General features: G+C 45.8%; 1 protein-coding gene across 1 annotated transcript in view; it reads left to right on the top strand.

Annotated features, from left to right (window-relative positions):
* PHF11 (PHD finger protein 11) overlaps positions 1 to 25,610 on the top strand; it is a 154,000-nt gene that overhangs the window by 110,615 nt on the left and 17,775 nt on the right. The window contains exons 15-17 of the mRNA XM_030202407.1: positions 3,698 to 3,756; positions 12,811 to 12,895; positions 15,599 to 15,724. Of these exons, the coding sequence (XP_030058267.1) occupies positions 3,698 to 3,756; positions 12,811 to 12,895; positions 15,599 to 15,724 (270 nt within the window). The remainder of the gene's footprint in view (positions 1 to 3,697; positions 3,757 to 12,810; positions 12,896 to 15,598; positions 15,725 to 25,610) is intronic.

Raw genomic sequence — 25,610 nt, 5'->3', positions numbered from 1 at the left:
CATGGAAGGAAAGGAAAAGGAAGGAAATACTGCACATGGATAGAAGGGAAGAGAAGGGAGGAATACTGTGCATGGATGAAAAAGAGAAGGAAAGGGAAAATGTGCTATGCATGGATGGAAAGGAAAAGAGGGGGGGGGGAAATGCTGCAGATGGATGGAAGGGAAGAAAGAGGAAGACATGTTGCACAGGGAAGTGAAGTGTTGGGGGGGATGTTGCATATCAGTGGAGGGGAAGGAGAATGGGGAATGCTGCACATGGGTGGAAGACAAGGGAGCAAGTGGAAAGCTAAATAGTTTTGAGAAGGAGGCAAAGAAGTGGAAGAAAGCTGAACTGGAAAGATCAGTGCTGAAGATGGATGTAGAGCAGGAAGTGAAGAAGAAAGGAGGCGAGAAAGGAAATAACAAATGGACTGGAGGTCCTGGAAGTAGTTAAGTGCACAGAGGGAGGGAAACTGAACAGAGACTGGGAGCAAGCTTATTAGAAAAATAAAATCAACAGTCAACAAATGTAGGAAAAGTGATTTTATTTTCAGTTTAGTGATTGAATTATGCCAGTTTTGAGAATTTACATCTGTCGGCATTATTTTGCACTGTACAAGAGAAAATGCATTTCTTTCTATTCTTCTGTTGTTGCACTGCATGCAGAGTTTGGCATCTCAAGTTTGAGTTTAATTTTTGTCTACATTAGTACATTTAATTTGTGGCCACTTATCCTGTATATGTACAGGGGCTATCATGTTCTGCATTTGTGACCGAGGCCAGGATGGGGAGCTGTGGAAGAGTATGAGAGGGGTCCCAAGTGGTTAAATGAGGGTGGAAATGGAGTTAATGTGGTCAAAGAGAGGTAATAGGAGATTAAGGTAAGAGACAGAATGACCTGGAGACAATGGAAGGAAGGAGACTTAGGAATGGAGGTGGGGCTTGTGAGGAGAAGAAAAGTAGCAGAGGGTAGATGAGGGCTGAGAGGGTGAGTACAGAAGATGGAAATGTGGAAATAGAGAGCGTGTGAAAAATGGGGATTAGCAGTTTGGGGAAGGAGAAAGACAGGGCAATGGCATTGCTGGAGAGAGGATAAGAAGGAGATGAGAAAAGCTGGTAGGTAGATGAGAGGTGAAAAGAAGGCGACTAAGTACTAGTGAGTGAGAGAAAAGGAAAATGAGGGGTAAAACCATATATGGGTGGATATAGAGGCAGAGAAGAGAAAAGAAAGATGAGTGCCAGATGAATATAGAGAAGAAAAAGGAAGAATGACAAGAGGAGAGAGAAGAAATTGAAAGGCAAACCTGGAAAAAATTTAGACTGACTCAAATAGTGGAACAGACTGGGACAAACCTAATTAGAAAAGTACCCAGACAACAAAGGTAGAAAAGAAAAAAAATATGTAGCGGTTCGTCAGAGGCACAGGCACGCTATGGAGATTTTTCTCGATACAACATTGGATGATAGTCATATCTGATACAACTACCATCATAGAACTGATGATCAAATGTACACCGTTCACTGTATCTCATAAGACTCCTGATGAAGGCGTGTTTTTTTGCCGAAACATAGCTGTGTCGAGTCAGAATTGAGTGTGTTTCAGTGTTTTTGATTGAATAAAGATTGAATTTCTACATACACCGTCTCCGGTTGTTTTGGAAGAGCCTACCTTTCCTACTCCTTACTTTGCGTGAGGTTTACAAAATCCTGAGTGGAGCAGAACAAGTAGAAGTGAATCGATTTTTTACTCTTTCAAAAAGTACAAAGACTGGGGGACACTCAGTGAAGTTACATAGAAATACTTTTAAAACAAATAAGAGGAAATATTTTTTCACTCAATGAATAGTTAAGCTCTGGAACTCTTCTTACAGAGGATGTAGTAACAGTGGTTAGTGTATCTGGGTTTTAAAAAGGTTTGGAGTAGAGTCCATTGTCTGCTATTGAGACAGATATGTGGAAGCCACTGCTTGCCCTGGGATTGGAAGCATGGAATGTTGCTACTATTTGGGTTTCTGCCAGGTACTTGTGACCTGGATTGGCTACTATTGGAAGCAGGATACTGGGCTAAGTGGACCATTGGTCTGACCCAGTGTGGCTATTCTTATGTTCTTAATTTGTAAAATATTTGTTTATTTAGATTTTGCTCACACCTTTTTCAGTAGTAGCTCAAGGTAAGTTACATTCAGGTACTCTGGATATTTCTCTGTCCCAGGAGGGCTCACAATCTAAGTTTGTACCTGAGGCAATGGAGGGTTAAGTGACTTGCCCAAGATCACAAGGAGGAACAGTGGGATTTGAACTGGCCACCTCTAGATTGCAAGACCAGTGCTCTACCCACTAGGCCACTCCTCCATTCCTTTGTAATTATAGCTTCCCTCCTGTACTCCAGCTTTTCTGGTTAAACACAGAAGCTGTGAAGTATAGCATTTCTACTAGTCTTAAAAATTGTGGTAAATATAAAGCAGGCAGTTCTACAAATTTTGCAACACATTAAAAAATGAAACACATGCCTGTGGTAGGCAGCCTAGGACCATAGTTGTATCCAAGTTGGTACCTTTCACAGTGTGGCAGTGAATAGAAATAAAACAAAAAAAAAGATGATACTTTTTTATTGGACTAATTTAATACATGACTAGCTTTCGAAGACAATACCTTCTTCAGATCAGAGATGAGCCTCATGTCCAGGCTACTTCCACCTATGTAGGTCCCCATCCTCCCCTTCTCCCACCTCCACTCAGTAAGAATAATGAAACTCCCTTTGGGGCAGGCATTTTCCCACACTCTCCAAAAAAAAAAGTCCCTTCCTAGTACCTAGAAAGGGCAGTTATTCTGGAAAGGTCTTCTTCCTTTCTTCCTTCCAGCATGGCTGTTGAACTTAGAATAACACCATCCAGCAGTACTTAAATGTGTTTGACAACTAGTGAACTGCTGCCAGGCACCATTGTTCTGATGACAGCAGCCATGTTTGCAGGAGTGCTCTGCAGTCCCGCCTGTTAGGAGAGCAGGTGCGTGCCTGGAAAAATTGTGGGTCATTATTTTTCCACATTTTCTGATTTTGTTTCACACATTTGTAGGTTAAATTAATTTAGGCACTATAAAGGCAATTCTGTAAGCTGGCACCTAATTTTAGGCACCAATAATGAACCTAAATTATACAATAGAAGTATGTATTCTTGTGATTGGCACCCCTAATTGGCAATTACACACATAGGGCCAGATTCTGAATATGGCACCTAGAAACTCAGTGCAGAAAACATTTCTGCCTAAGCATATTCTATAAGCAGCACCTAGATTTAGGCGCGGTATATAGAATACACTTAGTTGATATTCTAGCACCTAAAATACCAAAGAAAACGTGGCATAAATCCCTGCATATAGATTTAGGTGCAGAGGGCCATGGTATAACAACAAGCATAAGTTTTAGAACACCCACGAAACACCCATTTCCCCTTCCATAACCATGCCCCTTTTTGCCTGCATGCATTAAAATTTAAGTGTAGCGCGTTACAGAATATGCTTAGGGAGTTGTGCATGTACATTCTAATTATTGCCAATTAGTACTGGTGCCTACTGAAAATTGCCCTCCCTGACTGTACTACATAACAGACTATTTTTAAAACATTCAAAATTTCCTAGACTGTGCGTGCTATTTTCTTTGCATAATTCCCAATATGTTTGTGCATTGACTGGAATGACCTATCTTGAATCAATTTCCTAGGTCCTCCAAAGAAGCGGGCTAATCCTTTCTCTCGTAGTACAAGTGAAAACAGTAACAAGGTAAACACAAAATAATTTTTTTAGGAAATGGTTTTGCTCCACTTTCATGATTATATTATCTTGTGAAAAAAAAGTCTTATTTAAAATAACTAGAGTTACGTAGACAAATGCAAGTTACGGACAACCAAGAGAGGCTAGAATCTGCAATGACCAAAATACTAGAAACAGGAGCATATCACCAGCACAAAACAGTATAAAAGTTTAAATCATTTATTAGTAGAACTATAGCAATTGGTGAGTAGTTGACAAAAATAATCCAATGTGGCCACGTTTCATCTAAATAGGCTGCATCAGGGGTCAAAAGACAATCTAAAAACATCAATTACATAAAATACATTTAGAAAAAATGAAATGTCTTATGACAAATTAAAAATCAACAAAAAAGGAGGTAAAAGACCTCACGCACTGTGAGATATAGAAAAAAAACTATATAGTTTTTCAACGGACCATATGCCATTTTCCACGGAGAAGAGATTGAAGGAGGCTTTGTATTGCTTAATAATTGAGCATAAATTTATGTATTTCTTTACACTGCTACACCTGAGATTGATTAAGACCCCTGAGGCAGGCCTTTGGGCCGAAACACGGCTGTGTTGGGTCGTTTCTTGAAAATCCTTAATAAAGTTTTGGTATTCCTCCTTGGTTTATCCTCACTTTTTTTTCTATATTATAACAAATTAAAAACAGATTTATCATACAAAAATATGCAATTAACGTATAGTATTCTGTAAATTACACATGCATGCTTGTTTTGAGTGTAACACTTTTCAGTGTAGTTATGTGCACAAGATCCGCATAACTTCCCATGCTCTGCTATAGAATTGCCCATTATATCTTTAATGAGAAGACTCCTTTCATCAGAAAAGTATGTTCCATTAAGTATGCAATTAACGTATAGTATTCTGTAAATTACACATGCATGCTTGTTTTGAGTGTAACACTTTTCAGTGTAGTTATGTGCACAAGATCCGCATAACTTCCCATGCTCTGCTATAGAATTGCCCATTATATCTTTAATGAGAAGACTCCTTTCATCAGAAAAGTATGTTCCATTTCTGCCTGTACAAAAGGCAGTGGTAGTGGATCAGTACCATAAATGTATGTAACACTGGTAAAGCAAGTCTGTGTATGAACAAGGCTAGAGCAGTGTAAGCATATGAATCTTTCACATCTTGGTCACTAGTTGAAATGTTGTCCAAACTCTAAGTGGCTTAGTGAGGACTACTAATCCCAGAATACTGAGGAATAGGTTTAAATTATTTAAAAAACAGGCTTGACTCATATTCATTAGTATTAGTATTACTTATCTGTCTCTTATTGTAGTTTTGGCTCTTGGACTCAGTGATGCCGATATTCAGACCGTGGGAGTTAGACTAGCCAACTCTCGCAGTCAGTGCTAAAACTGGATATTCAGTGCTGGGCTGTTTCTGGTGACTGGCATTGAATATCTGGTTTATTTTTACCAGTTTAAAGATAACCAGCTAAGTCGATATTCAGACTTAACTGGTTTTCTTTAAACTGGTCAAAGATATACCAGGTTTTAATGCATTAATGCGCCCAAATATGGCTGCAGAACCGGCTTTTAAAATTGATGGATAGCCGGTTATATTGACCGATATAACCAGCTATCTGCTAGTTGCTAACTGGGGATATTCACGGGGGATATCCATTTATCAGACAACACAATTGCAATCAAAGACATTAATAAGAAAAAACACTTGTAGGTAGGAAGAGGATCCTAACCCCCCTCCTCCCCATTTTGCCCCCCCCCCCCCAGCTAGAATTCTCTCAAGAATCTCACTGTATTCCTTAAAAGGAACTCATCCTAAAACTGCTTTATTAAACAGATAGATCCTAACTTTATTCCTAGTGTCAAAATTGCTTCTTTGACAAAAGCTTCTTTCTATTTTCTTCATCAATTCCATCTTTTCCAAACTTTCCTTGTCAGTTCTTCTTAGTAGACACTCCTCTATGCTCTTATACTCTCCCACTTAGACTACTTTAATGTTATCTACTAGGGGTTGCCTACTTACTCATTACTTTATCTTCGAACGCTGTAAAATATGGCTGTATGGGCTCTCACAAGAACTAAGCGTTTTGATCACTTAACACCAATCTTTACCACTGGCTCCCTATCATTTTCCTATACAATTTAAGACTCTTGCTCTTACTTTTAAGGCTTTTCACCATAGTACCCCCTCCTATCTTGCTGCCCTTACTATTTTGTATGCTCCTCCTAGGCTTCTTCACTTCTTTAGGGGGTCTATTACTAAGCTGCGGTATCGTTTTTAGTTCACAGTAGAGAGGTGTGGTAGCCGTGTTAGTCCACTCTTAAGGTTATCAATAGAAATCAAACAAAATAAAACATGGAAAAGAAAATAAGATGATACCTTTTTTATTGGACATAACTTAATACATTTCTTGATTAGCTTTCGAAGGTTGCCCTTCTTCGTCAGATGGGAAATAAGCAAATGTGGTAGCAGATAGTATATATGAGTGAGACATCCAAGCCTTACTTTGACAGTCTGACAGGGTGGGGGTGGGTAGGAGCTATGCATGGGGACATCAAAGCATTTCACTGATATTCTAACAGGATGGGTGTGGATAGGTGAGAGGAGGGTGGTAAACAGAGAAATATAATTTTATGGTTTATAATGGGCTAGAAAACCCAGATCCTTGTTAAGTCTGTTGGGTGTCAAAATATTCAATCATTCTGACTTCAGAGGTCTTACGTTCCTGTATTGTTTTATATTTCAACAGTTTTTATTGATGACAGAACAAAATATACAACTCTTTTCCCTTACAGTAATACTGTATAGCATTACAACATGTACAATGGCAATACAACAGATTACAGCCGTTTTCCCAGTCATCAAACTTTTATAACATTCCCCCTCCCTCCCCCCCAAAAAAGAAAACTATGCTGTTCATAATTGTAACCCCCCTCCCCCCCCCCCTCTCCAATCTCCCACCACAAGGATCAATACCTTTAATGAAAGGGATGAAATGCCATCCATGTAGAATAAGGTCAAGCTCCTTCCTGTATTGTTTTAAAGTTACCTTTCAGGATTCTAACTATGAAATCACTGGTGCAGTGTCCTGGTCTTGTAAAATGCTGGCCCACCGGGTGGGAACCTGACTGGCACCGGCTAACTTCATGTGATGTCTGTGCAGATTGAATCTTGTCTTAAGCATCTGGCCTGTTTCTCCAATATAGCATCCTTCATTAAATTTTTTACAGTGAATGATATATACCACATTGGAATGACTGTGGGGTCTTGTGAAATGTTTTGGCATAGCTTGCAGCTGGATATATTGCAGGGAAATGTGCCCTTTTCCTTTTCAGTCTGTGTTGGGAGTTTACTTCTGATTAGCTTGTGTTTTAAGTTGGGTGGCTGTCGGAAGGCAAGCACCCTGCAATATATCCAGCTGCAAGCTATGCCAAAACATTTCACAGGACCCCACAGTCATTCACAAAGGAAAAATATCAACATAAAGGAATCTTTCACATGCTCATCTTCCAATGTGGGCAACCTTCGAAAGCTAATCAAGAAATGTATTAAGTTATGTCCAATAAAAAAGGTATCATCTTATTTTCTTTTCCATGTTTTATTTTGTTTGATTTCTATTGATAGGTCTTTAATAAAATGAGTAGAATAAATTCCCCTCAGCCATTTCTCAAAACTTTCAGTTTTATTGATGTGATATTCAAGATATTGGACACTTTTTAAGAGGTGTCCCCAGTGTTCCAAAAAGATGTCAGTAACAGATGTTCACAACCTTTTATCTGATGTATGGGTCCATCTCATAATGTTCTAAATTGCACCTGTATATTGCCTAAAGCATACATTGTGAGACTTCCAGAGTTACCATAGGCTGTGGTTCCCAACTCTGCCTTGAGTAAACCACCTTCAAAGTGCGTAAGTGGCCTCAGTATGGGGTGAAATAAGGAGGAGAGGTCAGATCCTCAAAGAAGCATAGGGACTCTCCAGCAAAAAGATCTAGGACATCCAAAATCATCTTTGCTGCTGATAGTGTTGAATAAGGGCATCACATTATTCTCAGTGACAACAATCAGTAATAGATGGGAAGCAGGGCTGTGCCTAGGGTCTCTGGCGCCCCCCTGCAGACTATCAGTTGGCGCCCCCCCCCCCCCCCGTGAAAATGACCACGCCCCCCCCCCCCCCATGAAAATGATCGCTCACCACTTGCCACACTGAAAGGAATTGTCAGCAATATTCTTAGAAACAAATTGCTATACATTGCAAAATAAGATAGCAGATGTAAATTCTCAAAGTGGACATATTCCAAACGCTAAAATGAAAATAAAATAATTTTTTTCTACCTTTGTTGTCTGATGACTTTCTTTTTTCAATCATGCTGGTCCAGTATCTGATTCTGCTGCTATATGTCCTCTTAACTCCATTTCCAGGGCTTCCTTTCCATTTATTTCTTTACTTTTCTCCTTTCTTCTTCATTTCTTGCTCTATATCCATTTCCAGCAATTTCTCCTCTCCCTGGGTCCTGCCCTCCCATCCATGTCCATTCTTGTCCCTCTCTGCCCTTCCCTCCTCCATCCATAGCCAGCAATCCTTGCCTCCTCTATCCCCTCCCCTCCATTTCCAGCAATTTGTCCTCTCCCTGGGCCCCCATGTCCATCCTTGTCCCTCTCTGCCCTTCCCTCCTCCATCCATAGCCAGCAATCCTCTCTCCCCTCCCCTTCCCTTCCAGCAATTTGTCCTCTCCCTGGGCCCTGCCCTCCCATCCATGCCTCTCTGCCCTTCCCTCCGCACCCTGGGGCCTTTAAATCTTTTACTTCCGGTCGCAGCAGCGTCAGTGAAAGCGGAGCGCTGCCGACGTCTCCCTTCCCTTTGCGCTCTTGGTTCCCTCAGTGTCCGCCTTCTTCTGACGTCAGAAGAAGACGGGACACTGAGGGAACCAACGAGTGCAAGGGAAGGGAGACGTCGGCAGCAGTGGCGTAGCTAGGGTAGTTGACACCCGGGGCCGGTCATTGTTTAACACCCCCCCCCCCCCAAATCCAGTACTAGGCATACCGAGAATACAAAACACTCACGACCTATAGAGCAATTTTACCATACCATAAGCAGTCGTTTCTATGAGTCACACAAGGAAAAGGAAAGCATCTTAAGCACTACAGTGAGCACTAGAACATCAATTCACCTATTGTAAAACGAAACCAGACAGAATAGTACAGATCGTCAATCCTGCACAGTCAATGCCAACTGAAAGCCATGTCTTTTTCACAAACACAGATACGCCCTAATCCACTATAGAATAAGTAATCATAAACTTTCTATTTAGACAAAAATTAAACTGAACCCCCGATGCCAGACTCTGCATACAATGCAACACCACAGAAACAGAAAATGTCTCCTAGTACTGTGCAAAATATAAAGACAGCAGATGTAAATTTGAAAAAACTAACAAATACCAATCACCACTTTACAAATTAACAAATAGAAATAAAACAAATACAGAAAATAAAATAATACCATTTTATTGGACTAATACATTTAGCTTCCAGAGGCCAAAATCTCCTTCCTCAGGTCAATACAGTATAGTGCTGTTACAGTATCCTATCCTGATCTGAGGAAGGGGGTTTTGTTCTCTGAAAGTTAAGTCAAAATGTATTAAAATTAGTCCAATAAAAAGATTACCTTATTTACATGTTCTATTTATAAACATTTATTAACACAGCTAAAATACTATATCCTAAAACAAAATAATAAAAATATATATTTACAGTTTGTTGTCTTTGGTTTCTGCTTTCCTCATCTTCTTTTCACCGTCTTCCTTCCATCCAGCATCTGTCTTCGCTCTCTCTCTGCCATCCAGTGTCTGCCCTCTCTAATGTACCTTCCATCCACATCTGCCCTCTATTTCTGCCCCTTCCATCCACCATCTACCCCAGTCTGCCATCTCTCTCTCCCCCTTCCATCCACCATCTGCCCTTTCTCTCTCCTTTCCCTCTAGCATTTGCCCTCTATCTCTGCCCCCTTCCATCCACTGTCTGCTCTTTCACTCCCTTCTATCCACTGTCTGCCCTTTCTCTCTGCTCCTTCGATTCACCATTTGCCCTCTCTCTTTCCCCCTCCCATCCATTCAGGGTCTGCCCTCCCTCTCACTCCCCATTCCATCCAGGATCTATCCCCCCTCTCTCACTGCCCCCTCTTTTCGGCTCCCAGTTCCCACCTGCGGCTGCCCCTAGTTCCAGATCCATTGATTCTCCCATCCACCCCTGCCCCAGGCATGACCCCATTCTCCCTCCTGCTCACTTTTCAGACCCCAGTTCCAGCTCCATGCCCCTTCTCCCATCTGTCTCCCACTCAGTCCCTTCTGCCCATCCGAGTCCCCCTCACCCCATCTGTCTCCCACCCAGTCCCTTCTGCTATCCAAGTGCCCCCCAACCTCACCCCATCTGTCTCCCACCCAGTCCCTTCTGCCCATCCGAGTCCTCCTCACCCCATCTGTCTCCCACCCAGTCCCTTCTGCTATCCAAGTGCCCCCCACCCTCACCCCATCATCTGTCTCCCACCCAGTCCCTTCTGCCCATCCGAGTCCCCCTCACCCCATCTGTCTCCCACCCAGTCCCTTCTGCTATCCAAGTGCCCCGCACCCTCACCCCATCATCTGTCTCCCACCCAGTCCCTTCTGCCCATCCGAGTCCCCCTCACCCCATCTGTCTCCCACCTAGTCCCTTCTGCTATCCAAGTGCCCTCCACCCTCACCCCATCTGTCTCCCACCCAGTCCCTTCTGCCCATCCGAGTCCCCCTCACCCCATCTGGCTCCCACCCAGTCCCTTCTGCTATCCAAGTGCCCCCCACTCTCACCCCATCTGTCTCCCACCCAGTCCCTTCTGCCCATCCGAGTCCCCCTCACCCCATCTGGCTCCCACCCAGTCCCTTCTGCTATCCAAGTGCCCCCCACCCTCACCCCATCTGTCTCCCACCCAGTCCCTTCTGCCCATCCGAGTCCCCCTCACCCCATCTGGCTCCCACCCAGTCCCTTCTGCTATCCAAGTGCCCCCCACCCTCACCCCATCTGTCTCCCACCCAGTCCCTTCTGCCCATCCAAGTCCCCCTCACCCCATCTGTCTCCGACCCAGTCCCTTCTGCTATCCGAGTCCCCCCCACCTTCACCCCATCTGTCCCCCACCCTCACCCTGCCTCGTCTTCTCCCTGCCACCCGGTCTTTAAAAAGAAATTGCCGACGCGATAGCGAGCGCAGCACCTCGTGTGGAAGTAAAAGAAGCGGATCCGATCATCTCATTGGGCCTTCCTTCACTGTCCCGCCCTAGAGGAAATAGGAAGTTGCGTCAGAGGAGGGCGGGACAGTGAGGGAAGGCCCAATGAGATGATCGGATCCGCTTCTTTTACTTCCACACGAGGTGCTGCGCTCGCTATCGCGTCGGCAAATAAATTTAAAGGGCTGGTGCGGGGGGGGGGGGGTGTGCCAGGATGAAGAGCAGCGGGAGCGGCGGCACCCCCCTTTCTGGTGACACCCGGGGCGACCAAAAGATTTAAAGGCCTCGGCGGGGCGAGGGTAAGCACCGTGGTGGCGCCCTCCAGAGGTGGGCGCCCCCCTGCGGCGCTTACCTCGCTTACCGCATCGGCACGGCCCTGATGGGAAGCTAACAAAATTAAATACCTTCAGTACTGACATTCAGAAGATCTGCTGAGGAAGGCAAGAAGGGGTGAACATACAGTCCTTTATCGATCAGACAAGCAGCATCCTCGAGCTCCTAGTTATTTATGGAGTCAGCTGACTCTGCTAAGACCAGCCCCAAATCAGCCTGCCTTGCCAGTAGTCTGTGTTTGACTGACCACATCCATTCATGATGACATTGTGGAAGCATACATAATAGTGACAGAAAAAGACCAAACAGCCTATTCAGTCTGCTTATCCAAACCAGCAGCACAGTTTCTACAATCCCTTCTTCTCTCTCAGAGATCTTCTATGCTTGTCCCTTGCTTTCTTGAATTCTGACTCTGCCTGATCTCCACCACCTCCACTGGGTGTCTATAAAGAAAGATTTCCTTAGATTACTCTTGAGTCTGCCTCCTTTCACCCTCAGCTTATGATCCCTTATGCCAAAGGCTCCTTTCATTGAAAGAGACCTGAGGCCTGTTAATTTTATACCTAGTAGATGTTTGAATGTTTCTATCATAATAGCCCTTTCTCTCTTCTCCTGCGTGGTTAGATGTTCAAGTCCATTCCCATGTGCTTTCTGATAAAGACCATTGACTGTTTTAGTAGCCACCCTCTGGACCAACTCCATCCAGTTTATATCCTTGTAAAGGTGTAAACTCCAGAATTATACACAGTACTCTTAAATGAGATCTGACCAGAGATATACAGGAACCTGATAATCTCCTTTTTCTTGTTGGCCATTCCTCTCCCAATGCACCCAAGCCTCGTCATAACTTTTACTACTGTTTTACCTGGCTGTTTGACCACCTTAAGGTCATCAAATAGGAGGATTAAATATAGTTGATTTGTTTCTCATGAAAATTCCATTTGATGATATTGTTCTACAGTCATTGCACACAGGGGAGAAGATGGCTAGAGACAGATCGGTGTTTAGTTTTATTCATGTATAACCTGCTTTTATCTAAGCGGCATACAACATTACATGTATAAAACATAAATCTAAAACAATTCCATAAAAATACATAAAACAAATATTCATATATGTGATAGCACAACTATACTTATCAAAGTGTTATGCAAAATCTGCCTTCAATTTTCAGTGTCCAGCGTCATCCACAACACAGGATTATGTGTATCTACAATAGAAGCATATTCCTATTCTTTTCCATGTTCCTAATTATACCTGTTGCATAATTCACTAATTTGTATTACTAGCATAAGCCTTCACAAACAGATGCAGGATCACTCTTCAGCTGTAAAAGAGCTTCAAGTGACACAGCCTCTGCAGTTGAGTAGTGTGGAGTAAAAGTAAGGCTTTGTAATTTTTTTTTTATAATTTTTTTTATTTTTTAACTTTGACCTCTCTTTTTTTTCTGTAACAGAGTAATTCTTCCATCTGGGTAAATCTCTTAATCTCATTTGTGAGACAAATTGGACAGTTAAAAGATTCTGATATCAATGGACAAAGTAGGTTTGATTTTTATTTCCTGTCAGAAATCTTTACAAAAGTGGATGTTGAATATGTTCTTTGCAGCTGTTGTATACATTACAGAGAATTAAACTGGATGGCAAGATCGTTCCGAGAGGACAAGTAGGATATGCAATCCTTGCCATCAGTGATATCTGGCAAAGCCCAAGGCCAGGAAAGTAAACAAAACTCTGAGAGCTTTTCTAGAGCTCTGTACCACACAAGTAAAGGTCCTCCTACACTGATGTCATCATACGTGGCTCCCCACTTCTAGTTTTTCCCAAAGAGCCCACCAGTTTCATCGCTATGCTTTTTCCATAGTGTAAGTGCTTTTAAATTTTTTCCCCAAATGTGTGTTGCCTCAATTTGGCTTCCTCTCCTCTTGATACCAAAGAACCTCTTTCAGTCTTATAGGGCTCTTTCCTATATAGATATACCATGCAGACACGGCTTCCACTAGAATAATATATATTTTATTGATGGATCATAATTTTGAATTAGTGCATTGCATACAGTGTCTAATGGAACATATAGCACCAGTTTTTAATTACAGCTACTGACTCTCTAGCAGCTACTCTCAGAATACATTGCAGATCTCTTACAAAATGTCCATCTGTCATGCTGTGAAATGACTTGTAAAAGTTCCAAGGCTTGAATTTTTTCTTGCTTTCTGATATCTTGGCTCTTCTGATGTGTCTGTTGTGGTCTGCAGCTCTTCAGTTTTCTTTCGGTTGGGATCTCTTAGGCTCTTTCTTCCTTCTGTGATCTGAGTGTTTCTGATTTGTGCAGTGGTTGTTATGAAGGACGGACAAAAGCTCTCGGGGAGTGATCTTCCTGCTGTAGCTTAGCCTAGGAAATAAGGCCCACCAATAGTAAAGGACATTGTCATGACTGGACATCAGCTCAGGGGGGTAACCAGGGGACCCTTGACCTAGGTTGTGCATGTTCATCTATAACAGCCTCCTTTCCCTTTGTGTTGAGTCATCCAGTACTCAGAGAGGTTGCCAGGTCTTGAAGCATGAGCTCAAGGTGTTCCTTTCAGAGTTTAGTGTTGCCAGTTGCCAAATAATGGGAAATAGAAGATCAAGAACGTGGTTGGACAAACAGACAATATCAACAAATCAGGAGCAGTACGGAATCTGCAGCAAAATCGTATTGTACTGATTTGGGATCTTGCCAGGTACTTGTGACCTGGATTGGCCATTGTTGGAAACAGGATGCTGGGCTTGATGGACCTTCAGTTACTGGATCATGAGGTGAAATAAATTAATATATGGCCTTTCACTTAAACTAAATTCCAAATTTTGTCCTTTCAGATTACTTTGAAAACAAAATGCATCTCATTTTTCTAGGTGTTGAGCAGGAAACTGCAGATTCCTCATTCACTGAGAAATCTTGTGTTATGGCTTATCTATCATCACCACATATCTTCCTGGCCATAAATACAGTATCTATTGTGGATTATGTGACAAGGGAGTCTGAAGCAAGATAAATGCTGTCTGGAAAGTTTTTTTTCTCTCTCTCATCACCAAACATCTGCCTAACCATGTATTCAGTGGCTAATAAACATGTGGCAGAGCAGATTCCTAATAATGGACAACAGAAAAAAAAGAGCTTAAATAGTCAGTTTCTTACTTAGTTTTACACATGTGTCTTGCTGGATGTTCTCCCACACACCTTGGATGATATTCAGGCAGTTTCCCTCACAGGATTGGAGAACCTTTAGGGCTTTTTGTTGGTTTTGAAATTTCCTTGAGTTTTTGTTTCCTTGAATTTTTTTGCAACTGCAACATGCACTGGCATTGGTCGAGTATCTTATCACTGTTCTATTTGATTTCACATCAGAAGAATCCTAACAGTTTCGTGGTTCAGCTGTTGAGGATCTTTGTGGCCATTGAGCAAGAGAAAAATGTCTGATTTGACTAAATGTGGCCCAATGACATCAAAGACATTGATCCCCAAGGGAACAGGCATTAGGATAGTTGAAGAGAGATTTCTCATGGGGACCCAGCTCTGGGGAGGGGGGGCTCAGTTTCACGAGAGCACACGTCCAGACAGACAGGAAGGGACGTTTTTGTGCTGTGGTACACACTCAAGAGATTGGCAAACATTCTCACAGTCTGAATTTGTTTTTTAATGGTTGTCAGCTCCATAAATGCTGGAATTCATTTTTAAAATATTTGGAATTTTATATGTAAAGCATTCCTGTTTACTTGCTCTCCTCCCTGCCAGTCTCTACTCCTCATCGCAGGCTCCTGCTCCCAGTTTGACTGGGCATGCACATGAGCTGTGCTTAATGCACAGCTCTTGACTGTATGGGCCAGGTACAATCCTCCCCCTTAACTTCCTAATGCTCAACACTGACAGCACATAGACAATTTGCATGCTATTAAGGTTGAGCAATAGGAAGTTTTTTTACAGTGCTGATCTGGTGTTATTTTCTGGCGCTGTTCTGTACAGCACCGGAGTTTTCAGCTTTGGAGCCTGAGGGCATAGCTTAATAACAGATAGTATGAGTGGGGTCTGCTTCACCTAGAAGGACTTAGAAAAATGTATTGTAAAACTTGTATTTATAATCAAGATACAGTGTTGGTGCATTTAATTGCAAATAGCTTTGGCCAGAGACTAGTGATTTGCAAACAAATTGCTAATTTTACCATACTGTTGTTGCCTTTCTTTTTTTTTTTTTTTTTTTAACACAGAAGAAGCAATGTTTTTCTGGAAATTATGTAGAGAAGCAAACTGCGTTGAATCCACAATTTCAAAAATTAAAACTTCTTTTGAATCGCTAATCCAAAGAATTTCTACTGAAGCAGCACCAGTTGAAGGTATATCATAATTAATGAGAAAGCAAAAATGTATTACGGGCTGAGGTTTTTCCCCCTAATATTCTAATAATAAACTTTCACTGTCAAATATTTGTTTATTTTCAGGTTAGAGCTCCGGTTAGACCTTAGATAATGCTAGTAGTCAAAATATGATGCTTTTTTAAACCCCCAAACTGGATTTATACAAATATTAAACTTTAATTGGATGATAAAAATACATTTTGTATTTCTTATTTGCTGATAATAGTGTTTATTCTTTGCAAATAGTGCACCCCCATTAATGACATTTTCTCCCATGATGAAAACAAAGAAAATGAACATTCCCAGAAACAATAAGGGAAACAACACAGAAATGAAAAATTTACAACTTCCCATCCCTAATATTTTGTATATGTCTCTGTTCGAGCAAGATCCTGCCCTTTGGAAACACTCTGGGTTCTTTCTCAGGCTATCAGGGCGAGACTACAAATGTCTGTAATTTCACAGGAGCACAGACAAAACATTTAAATATTTAATTTACTAGTGTAATGTCCACTCATGTTCTGCTCAAACTCAACCCATGCATGTGTCCACCAGCAAAATACACACTATCAAATCATTCCACTTAGTTTTCCACTAGTCGGTATTCTCTAATTGGCCGATTATGTGCATGAAAGACTAGAATATCACCATTTACGTGCCTTCTTGCTGCCTAATGTTAGGTGACTCCTTATGAAATTACCCCCTGTAGAGTGTATTAGAACAGGTTGCCATAAATAGGGGGTATTTTAAAAAGATAAGTAGGGGCCTACTTGTCTTCATAGAATACTAGTGCATCTGGCAGAGAATGCGCTGGAAATGTAGGTGTAATCACTTGTAGCTGCTGGAGAGCAGATGTAAATAAAAACACATGCTTTTTGCACAGATACATATAGATGAGGATATTTCGTAACTCCATCTGTACTCTGCCCCTGATTCCAGCTCTGTACATGTCACCAGCCAGGGCTGTAGTGAGGTGTCCCCACAGGGATCAAGAGAGGCAGGGGTGCCAAAATAGTATCCTGTCCATTACCTCCTCTGCTTGGCTGGCCCCTCCTCTTCCTATACGCCCTCAAATATATCCATCCTCTTCCTGAAAGCTCTTCCACCTCCCCGTAGGCCCACGTGAAGGGTACCCTGACAGTGTAACGTAATGCAAGCAATGATCCCCAGAGTACCACTAGAAGTCACAGCCTCCATTTTGAACCCGGATTGGCAAGGGCAGCAGTGACTGGGGATTGCTTTTGCCTACTCTATCCTAGATCATCAGCACCTCCTTCAGGTACACCTGGAATGAACTAAGGGGTGCTGAAGTAGGATCCTTGGGAATGGGGTGGATGTGCTTGGGGGGAGGCTTTGGAAGAGAAGTTTTTTTTTGGGGGGGGAGGGCTTGCATTAGAAAGATGGATGTGCTTGGAGTTTTGGGGAATTTCTTCCAGGGAGTTTTCAGGAGGGGGTATCAGTGTGCTTGGGGTGTGTGTGTGTGTGTGAGGGAGGTCTTTGGAGAGGCTTTTGGGTGGACACCAGGAGGGGGATGGATGCTCTGGGCTAGGGAGGGGGGCGCCATGATGGGCCAGTTGCACATGGTGCAATCATAGTTTTCTATGGTCCTGTCACCAGTAAAGTATGCTATGCATGATCATGTTATCAAGGCCAAAGAAAGATTTTTCAGGTGGTATATTAGGAATACAAGCCTGGAAAGATCTGCATGTTGTCTTGCTTTACAGATGAAGGGAGCAATATGAAATATTTACCTTTCCAGACACTGCTAACCTCCCAGCCTCACTGCTCCCCCGTGTCAGTTCAAGTCTTGGCCATATCTAGCTCCTGGTCTGCTGCTGCCCCAGTCCCCAACTCCACTCGTGTTTCTTCAGTTGGCAGGGCTTGAGAATCTTCTCAGCTCAGTTGCTGCAAATCCCTAGTACCCACCTTCCAGCATCTGCTCCATAGGCGTAGTTTGACTGTTTCATTTGGGGGGGCAAAGAATGGGCGGAGCATATTAGCATATTATTTGCATATATACATATGCAAATGAATATGCTAATATGGAGGAAGGAATTGAAATTTACAGGCAAAATATCACAGATGCACATTTCAAAAAGCTGACACATTTCAGTTAATAAAATATGAATAAAATACTTTTATCTACCTTTGTTGTCTGATCATTTAGTTTTTCTATTCGCTTTGGTCCCAGTGTCTTCTGTTTTATGCAGTGTCTTCTTTCCAGTAGGCTTCCCTCTGCTCCCCACCCTCCCAGTCCCATCCATCTCTTGCTCCTTCCCTCTGCTCCCCACCCCTCCCAGTCCCATCCATCTTCTGTTCCTTCCCTCTGTTCACCATCCCTCCGTCCCATCCATCTTCTGCTCCTTCCCTCTGCTGTGCCTGACCTCTCCCAATCCCATCCATCTCCTGGTCCATCCCTCTGCTCCCCACCCCTCCCAGTCCCATCCATCTTCTGTTCCTTCCCTCTGCTCACCATCCCTCCGTCCCATCCATCTTCTGCTCCTTCCCTCTGCTGTGCCTGACCTCTCCCAATCCCATCCATCTCCTGGTCCATCCCTCTGCTCCCCACCCCTCCCAGTCCCATCCATCTTCTGTTCCTTCCCTCTGCTCCCCACCCCTCCCAGTACCATCCATCTCTTGCTCCTTCCCTCTGCTCCCCACCCCTCCCAGTCCCATCCATCTCTTGCTCCTTCCCTCTGCTCCCCACCCCTCCCAGTCCCATCCATCTTCTGTTCCTTCCCTCTGCTCCCCACCCCTCCCAGTACCATCCATCTCTTGCTCCTTCCCTCTGCTCCCCACCCCTCCCAGTCCCAACCATCTCTTGCTCCTTCCCTCTGCTCCCCACCCCTCCCAGTACCATCCATCTCTTGCTCCTTCCCTCTGTTCCCCACCCCTACCAATCCCATCCATCTTCCTTCTACTGCCCCCCCCCCCCCGTGAGGTCCAAGATCGTGACTCCGTTTACCCCCTCTCTTCCTCCCTCCCTCCCTCCCTCCGGCGCAGGCAACAGTCTTCAGCTTTTTCAGCGTTCCTGGCAGCGGTAGCGATGTACACGCTGCCTTCGGTCTGTCCCGGAAGCTTTCTCTTCAAGTTCCTGTTCCCACCTATGCGGGAACGCTGAAAAAGACTGCTGCCTGCGCCGGAGGGAGGGAGGAAGAGAGAGGGGTAGACGGACATGCTCCTCTCCGTCTGCTTGGCTTCCCTGCCCTCTCTGTCTGCGTCCCGCCTTCCTCTGACATCAGAGGAAGGTGGGACGCAGACAGAGAGGGCAGGGAATCCAAGCGGATGGAGAGGAGCGCGTGCCTGCATGTGTTTTTTTTTTTAAACTAATGGCGCGCGTCGTTTGGGGGGGCATTGCCCCCCCTCGCCCCCCCCCCAGTCTACGCCTATGATCTGCTCCCTATATTTCTTCTCCTTCCTCATTTTCTCTACCTCCCAGCTTCTTCCTCAAACTAATAACTAATGCTTGCTTTTTAATGAAATTAAAACAGATTTTATCAATAAACTTACAAATGTTCTTCTATCCCAAACGTAAATCACCAAATCTCCCAGCAAAGTAAAATTCACTTACATAGAGTTTCCTTTTTTCTCAGAAAAGAGAGTTTACTCCTTTAATCCTATTCCTTCTTGTGGGGAAACTTGAGGATAGTCAAAGGGAATTTAGTGAGTTGATGGAAGGCAGTTAGGTGAGAGGGTCAGTGGATGGGGAAGGGGTACCTGGAGATCCCAGGACAGTGCCCTCTGGTTTGGTGTTGAGTGGCATGGTTTGGAGTAGTACCCTAGTGATTAGTGCAGCGGATTCCCATTGCAGCTCCTTGTGACCATTGCCCCAGATACAAATAAGTACCTGTATATACTATGTAAACTGCTTTGAATGTAGTTGCAAAAACCACAGAAAGGTGGTAAGTTGAGTCCCATTCCCTTTCCCTTTGGTGTGCCAGGCTGGACAAAGGAGCCCCCAGTTCTTTAATTCAGTGGTTAGAGGTGTGAATTTGATTTAACTTTCACTTCTAAGCAGTGTAGTAAAGTTAGGGCCTTGAGGGGTATAATCGAACGGCGGCGGCCATCTCCGGGGCCAACTCCGTAAGTGGGCGGAGCCAACCGTATTTTCGAAAACGATGGCCCCGGCCAAATGTCAGAGCTGGCGGGGTTTGAGATGGCCGGCATTGGTTTTCGCAGATAATGGAAACTAATGCCGGCGATCTCAAACCCGGCCAAATCCAAGGCATTTGGTCGTGGGAGGAGCCAGCATTTGTAGTGCACTGGCCCCCCTGACATACCAGGACACCAACTGGGCACCCTAGGGGGCACGTCTAAATAAATAAATAAAAATAGCTCCCAGGTGCATAGCTCCCTTCCCTTGGGTGCTGAGCCCACCAAATCCCCCCCCCCCCCAAAACCCACTCCCCACAACTCTACACCACTACCATAGCCCTAAGGGGTGAAGGGGGGCACCTACATGGGGATACAGTGGGTTTGGGGGTTTTTTTGGGGGGGGGGGCGCAGCATATACCACCACAAGTGTGACAGGTAGGGGGGGATGGGCCTGGGTCCACCTGCCTGAAGTGCACTGCATCCACTAAAAACTGCTCCAGGGACTTGCATACTGCTGTCATAGAGCTGGGTATGACATTTGAGGTTGGCATAGAGGCTGGCAAAAAAATGTTTTAAAGTTTTTGTTTTTTTAGGGTGGGAGGGGGTTGGTAACCACTTGGGGAATAAGGGGAGGTCATCCCCGATTCCCTGCAGTGGTCATCTGGTCAGTTGGGGTACCTTTTGAGGCTTGGTCGTGAATAAAAAAGGGACCAAGTGAAGCAGACGAAATGCTCGTCATCGCCGCTTTTCTTTTTTCCATTATCAGCTGAAGCCGGCCATCTCGTAAGCACGCCCACGTCCCGCCTTCTGTACACTGCTGACACGCCCCCTTGAAGTTTGGCCGCCTCCGCGACGGGAAAGTGGCAAGGGTGTCAAAAAATCAGCTTTCGATTATACCGATTTGGCCGGGTTCAGGAGATCGCCGGCCATCTCCCGATTTATGTCTGAAGATGGCCGGCGATCACTTTTGAAAATAAGCTGGCTTGTTGCCATTTCAGCTGGATGTAAAAAGGTACACTAAGTCTCATGTACTTCCTTACACATGCGTTTGCATGCACTTTTTTTTTTTCTTAATGTGCCTTTTTAATTCATGGTTCATTGGCTTGCTCATGTGTTAGCTTTTTTTTTTTTTCTTGAACACACACTCATTTTTAGTGCACAGATTTTGCATGTTTCATTAGAGCAACCTCTGGGAAGGTAAAAGAACTTGTGTTGTAAAGAAGGCATTCCCAGGGTGGGAGTTAGTTAGGAGAGGTAACACTGTATGTAGTTTTAGATTTTCAAAACATAAGTGTGGCATTCTGAGCAATAAAGTGTGCTGGAAAAAGAGAGTGGAACCATCTGCAAATACTTTTCCTGCAAAATTATGTGTGCAGTTTGCAGCAATGCTTCCAAAAACATCATTTGAAAAATATACTTCCCTGAAGAGTCCTTTTATGAAGCTGCAGCAAAAGGGGACCTGCGCTGGTGTCTGCACGTGTTTTTGACAAGCGCTGAGGCCCACTTTCACCGCAGTGGGTAAAAGGCAGGTTGCCGCACAGCCATTTCTGGGGGGGGGGGGGGGGAGCACTTACCGCCACCCATTGAGGTGGGGTAAGGGCTCCTGTGCTAACCCAGCAGTGCTTCCCTTTTAGCAAGCTGTAAGTCAAGTTGGGCTTACTGCTGCTTTGTAAGAGAGCCACTCAGTTCACTCTTGAGTAGCCGTTCTTATTATGTGATATGAGTGTCTTGTGCATTTCTGATAAAGATCAGGAACTGACTGAACTGGAGGATCTTTCAAAACCTAATTCACATTCTGAGATTTTATTTCATTCTGGGGAAGAGATGCATGACCAAGGGAAATTGATAACTCTGTGTGTATTTTAACAGCCACCTAAATGATTTCAAGTGATTATTGCTCCTTTAATGACCAGGGCTTCTTTTGTTGCATTGCTATACGTACTTTGCCTTCTGTTTGTGTGGTGGGGCATTTAGGGACAGTTATACCCAGGTATACTAACAGAAATTTCCATATCATCAAGCTGATCAATCCATAGACTGGTGGGTTGTGTCCATCTACCAGCAGGTGGAGATAGAGAGCAAACTTTTGCCTCCCTATATGTGGTCATGTGCTGCCGGAAACTCCTCAGTATGTTCTCTATCTCAGCAGGTGGTGGTCACACACAGCAGCAGCTCTGGCTAGGCCTCCAAGCCTAATTTTTAGGTTTTGTTGAGTGCCTGGGGTTGAGGGCTCTTTTGAGCAAGTGCAAACCTGGTGGTGCCAGGTCCCTCCTTTTCTCCCCCCTCCCGCTGGCTCCGTTAAAAAAAAAAAAAAAAAAAAAAAAAAAAAATTTTGAACGGCCTTAAAGGCGTTTATTTCGACGTTTATTTAAGCGTCTATTGCAGCTACTCACTGAGACACCAGGTCGTTACAACTCGGAGCGGACAGCAGGTAATTTTACCTTTTTATAGCGGGCGGGGGTTCCCCGATTCTTCTCCTCGTGGCACATGGCGTCGGAGGGCGAGGGCGCAAAGGGTCGCTCCCCGGGTCGCTCGAGCGCTTCTAGAGGGGATGCGGGGGTCTTCAAGCCTGATTCGCCCTTGGTGGGTGACAGTTTCGCGACCGATGCATGTCCCGGTCCTTCCTCCGGCGTGGCGGTTTTTCCCGCCATAAACGCCCATCCCCCGCTCCTCGCCTCCGCCATCTTGGCCGGCCACGCGGCTCGGACGGCTTCTTCTTGGGCCGCCCTTGAGGTTGGAGACATTAATGCCATGAACGCCCTTAATTTGGGCGACGGCACAGAAGCGGCTAAAGTTAAGAGCCGTTCTTCCCGCGCGGCTCCTTCGCGGAGTTTCGCGCCGGACGCCATTTTGGATGCGCAGCATGTCTCTCCCCCGCTGTTGCGAGCGCCGGTTGAGAGCGCGCCTAGGGCTGTTGCCCAGGCTGCGGAAGTGCACAGTCTGGGGGGTTTCTCCCCAGAGTTTGTTTTGCTGCTGCATCGGGCCTTCCTCATGCACAACACTGCCCCCGCTCCCTCCTCTGGTAAAGAGGTTGAGGTTCCCAGAGGTAAACGCCCTCGGGTTGATTCCCAGGCCTTGGAGGAATTTGTCTCCTCCGATGTAGATGAGGGCAGCGTGTCTGAGGTCTCCCAACGGTCCTTTGCGGATTCCTTGGAGGAGACGGATCCCCGCTCGGATGGAGCGGATGACCCCTCTGCAGCGCGGCTTTTTCGCCCAGAGGATTTGCCCAACCTGTTGTTACAGGCCATGGACACTTTGAAGATATCCTCTCCGGAGGACGTCTCTCCCTCAGCCCCTGTTGGCTCTGCCATTATGCTGGGGACGAAGCGCCCGCCTAGAACCTTCCACGTGCATGATGCCATGCACACCTTAATTTCGGCTCAATGGGATGTCCCAGAAGCGAGCCTTAAAGTGGCTAGGGCTATGTCCCGCCTCTATCCTTTGGCTGTGAGTGAACGTGAGGCCTATCTGTGGCCTACCGTGGATTCTTTAATCACTGCGGTGACTAAGAAAACGGCATTGCCGGTGGAAGGTGGCACGGCCCTAAAGGACGCCCAAGACAGGAGATTGGAGGCGGCCTTAAGGTCGTCCTTTGAGGCGGCTGCTTTAAGTTTGCAGGCCTCAGTTTGCGGCTCCTATGTGGCCAGGGCGTGCCTGACTATGGTGCAGCGGGCTTCCCCCTCGGATCATTCCTTGAGGGATGATTGGCCAGCCCTGGAATCGGGCTTAGCCTATTTGGCAGACTTGCTGTATGATGTCTTGAGAGCCTCAGCTAAAGGCATGGCTCAGACTGTCTCTGCGCGGCGGTGGCTTTGGCTGAAACATTGGTCTGCTGACCACGCCTCAAAATCCCGCCTGGCTAGATTGCCTTTTAAAGGCAAGCTGCTCTTTGGGGTCGAGCTGGACAAAATCGTGACCGATCTCGGCACGTCTAAGGGCAAGAAGTTACCGGAGGTCAGGGCTCGGGCTAGTGCTCGTCCTGGTACCTCCAGAGGACGGTTTCAGGAAGCCCGTCGGTACCGCCCGGGCAGGTCGGGTGCTTCTGCCCCCTCTTCCTTTAAGAGGAATTTCTCCCCCAAGCAGCATTCCTTTCGCAGAGACCGCCGTCCCGGAGGTGCTCCCTCCGGTCCTCCCCCAGGGTCTCGTACCCAATGACGGGGTATTGGTCCACGCCCCAGTGCAGATTGGAGGACGGCTGTCCTCGTTTCTGGGCGAGTGGACCACAATAACTTCAGACGCTTGGGTGCTGGAAGTCATCAGAGACGGCTACAAGCTAGAGTTCTGCCGACCCTTAAGAGACGGGTTTGTACTCTCTCCCTGCAAGTCTCCGGTCAAAGCTGTGGCAGTGCAGCAGACTTTGGACAATCTGATCCGCCTGGGTGCGGTCGTTCCGGTGCCAGAAAGTCAGCTTGGCAAGGGGCGTTACTCCATTTACTTTGTGGTACCAAAGAAAGGAGGTTCTGTCCGGCCTATCCTCGACCTCAAAGGGGTCAATCGGGCCTTGAAAGTGCGGCACTTTCGCATGGAGACTCTCCGCTCTGTTATAGCGGCAGTGAAGGCAGGGGAGTACCTGGCATCCTTGGACATCAAGGAAGCGTACCTGCATATTCCCATCTGGCCTCCTCATCAACGCTTTCTGCGTTTTGCAGTCCTGGGCCGACACTTCCAGTTCAGAGCCCTCCCGTTCGGGTTGGCTACTGCTCCGCGGACCTTTTCCAAGGTAATGGTGGTCATAGCGGCCTTCCTGCGAAAGGAAGGAGTACAAGTCCATCCTTATCTGGACGACTGGTTGATCTGAGCCCCCTCTTATGCAGAGTGCGGCAAAGCTGTGGACCGGGTAGTTGCTCTTTTGAGCTCCCTGGGATGGATCATCAACTGGGAGAAGAGCCAGCTGCGCCCGACTCAGTCCCTGGAGTATCTGGGAGTTCGATTCGACACCCAAGTGGGCAGAGTGTTCCTGCCAGACAATCGGATTGTCAAGCTTCAGGCTCAGGTGGACCAGTTCCTAGTAGCCTCTCCTCTTCGGGCTTGGGACTATGTGCAGCTGTTGGGCTCTATGACGGCCACGATGGAAGTAGTGCCCTGGGCCAGGGCTCATATGAGACCACTACAACACTCTCTGCTGCAGCGCTGGACTCCGATGTCGGAGGATTATGCGGTGCGTCTTCCCTTGGACCCAGCAGTGCGCAAGGCACTGAGCTGGTGGATGCAGACAGGCAAGTTGTCTGCGGGAATGCCTCTGGTGTCCCCAGAGTGGATTGTCGTCACGACGGACGCCTCGTTATCGGGCTGGGGAGCCCACTGCTTGGGAAGGACAGCGCAGGGGCTCTGGTCTCCTGCAGAGGCAAAGTGGTCTATCAACCTCCTGGAACTCAGAGCCATTCGGTTGGCGCTTTTGGAGTTCATCCCGGTACTGGTGTTGAAGCCTGTACGGGTCCTGTCGGACAATGCCGCGGCTGTGGCCTATGTCAACCGCCAGGGAGGTACCAAGAGCGCCCCTCTAGCCAAGGAAGCTATGAGTCTATGCCAGTGGGCGGAAGCGAACCTGGAACAGCTGTCAGCGGCCCACATTGCCGGAGTCATGAATGTCAAGGCGGACTTTCTCAGTCGCCATACCTTGGAGCCCGGAGAGTGGCAGCTATCTGCTCAGGCGTTCTTGGACATCACAAAGCGCTGGGGCCAGCCGAGCCTAGATCTGATGGCGTCATCGGCCAATTGCCAAGTGCCGCGCTTCTTCAGCAGAGGACGGGACCCTCGATCCCTGGGAGTA

Source organism: Microcaecilia unicolor, chromosome 4 (genome assembly GCF_901765095.1).
Source record: "Microcaecilia unicolor chromosome 4, aMicUni1.1, whole genome shotgun sequence".
Classification (NCBI taxonomy): Eukaryota; Metazoa; Chordata; class Amphibia; order Gymnophiona; family Siphonopidae; genus Microcaecilia; species Microcaecilia unicolor.
Note: the sequence above shows the minus strand (reverse complement) of the source record. Positions and strands in the feature narration are given on the sequence as shown.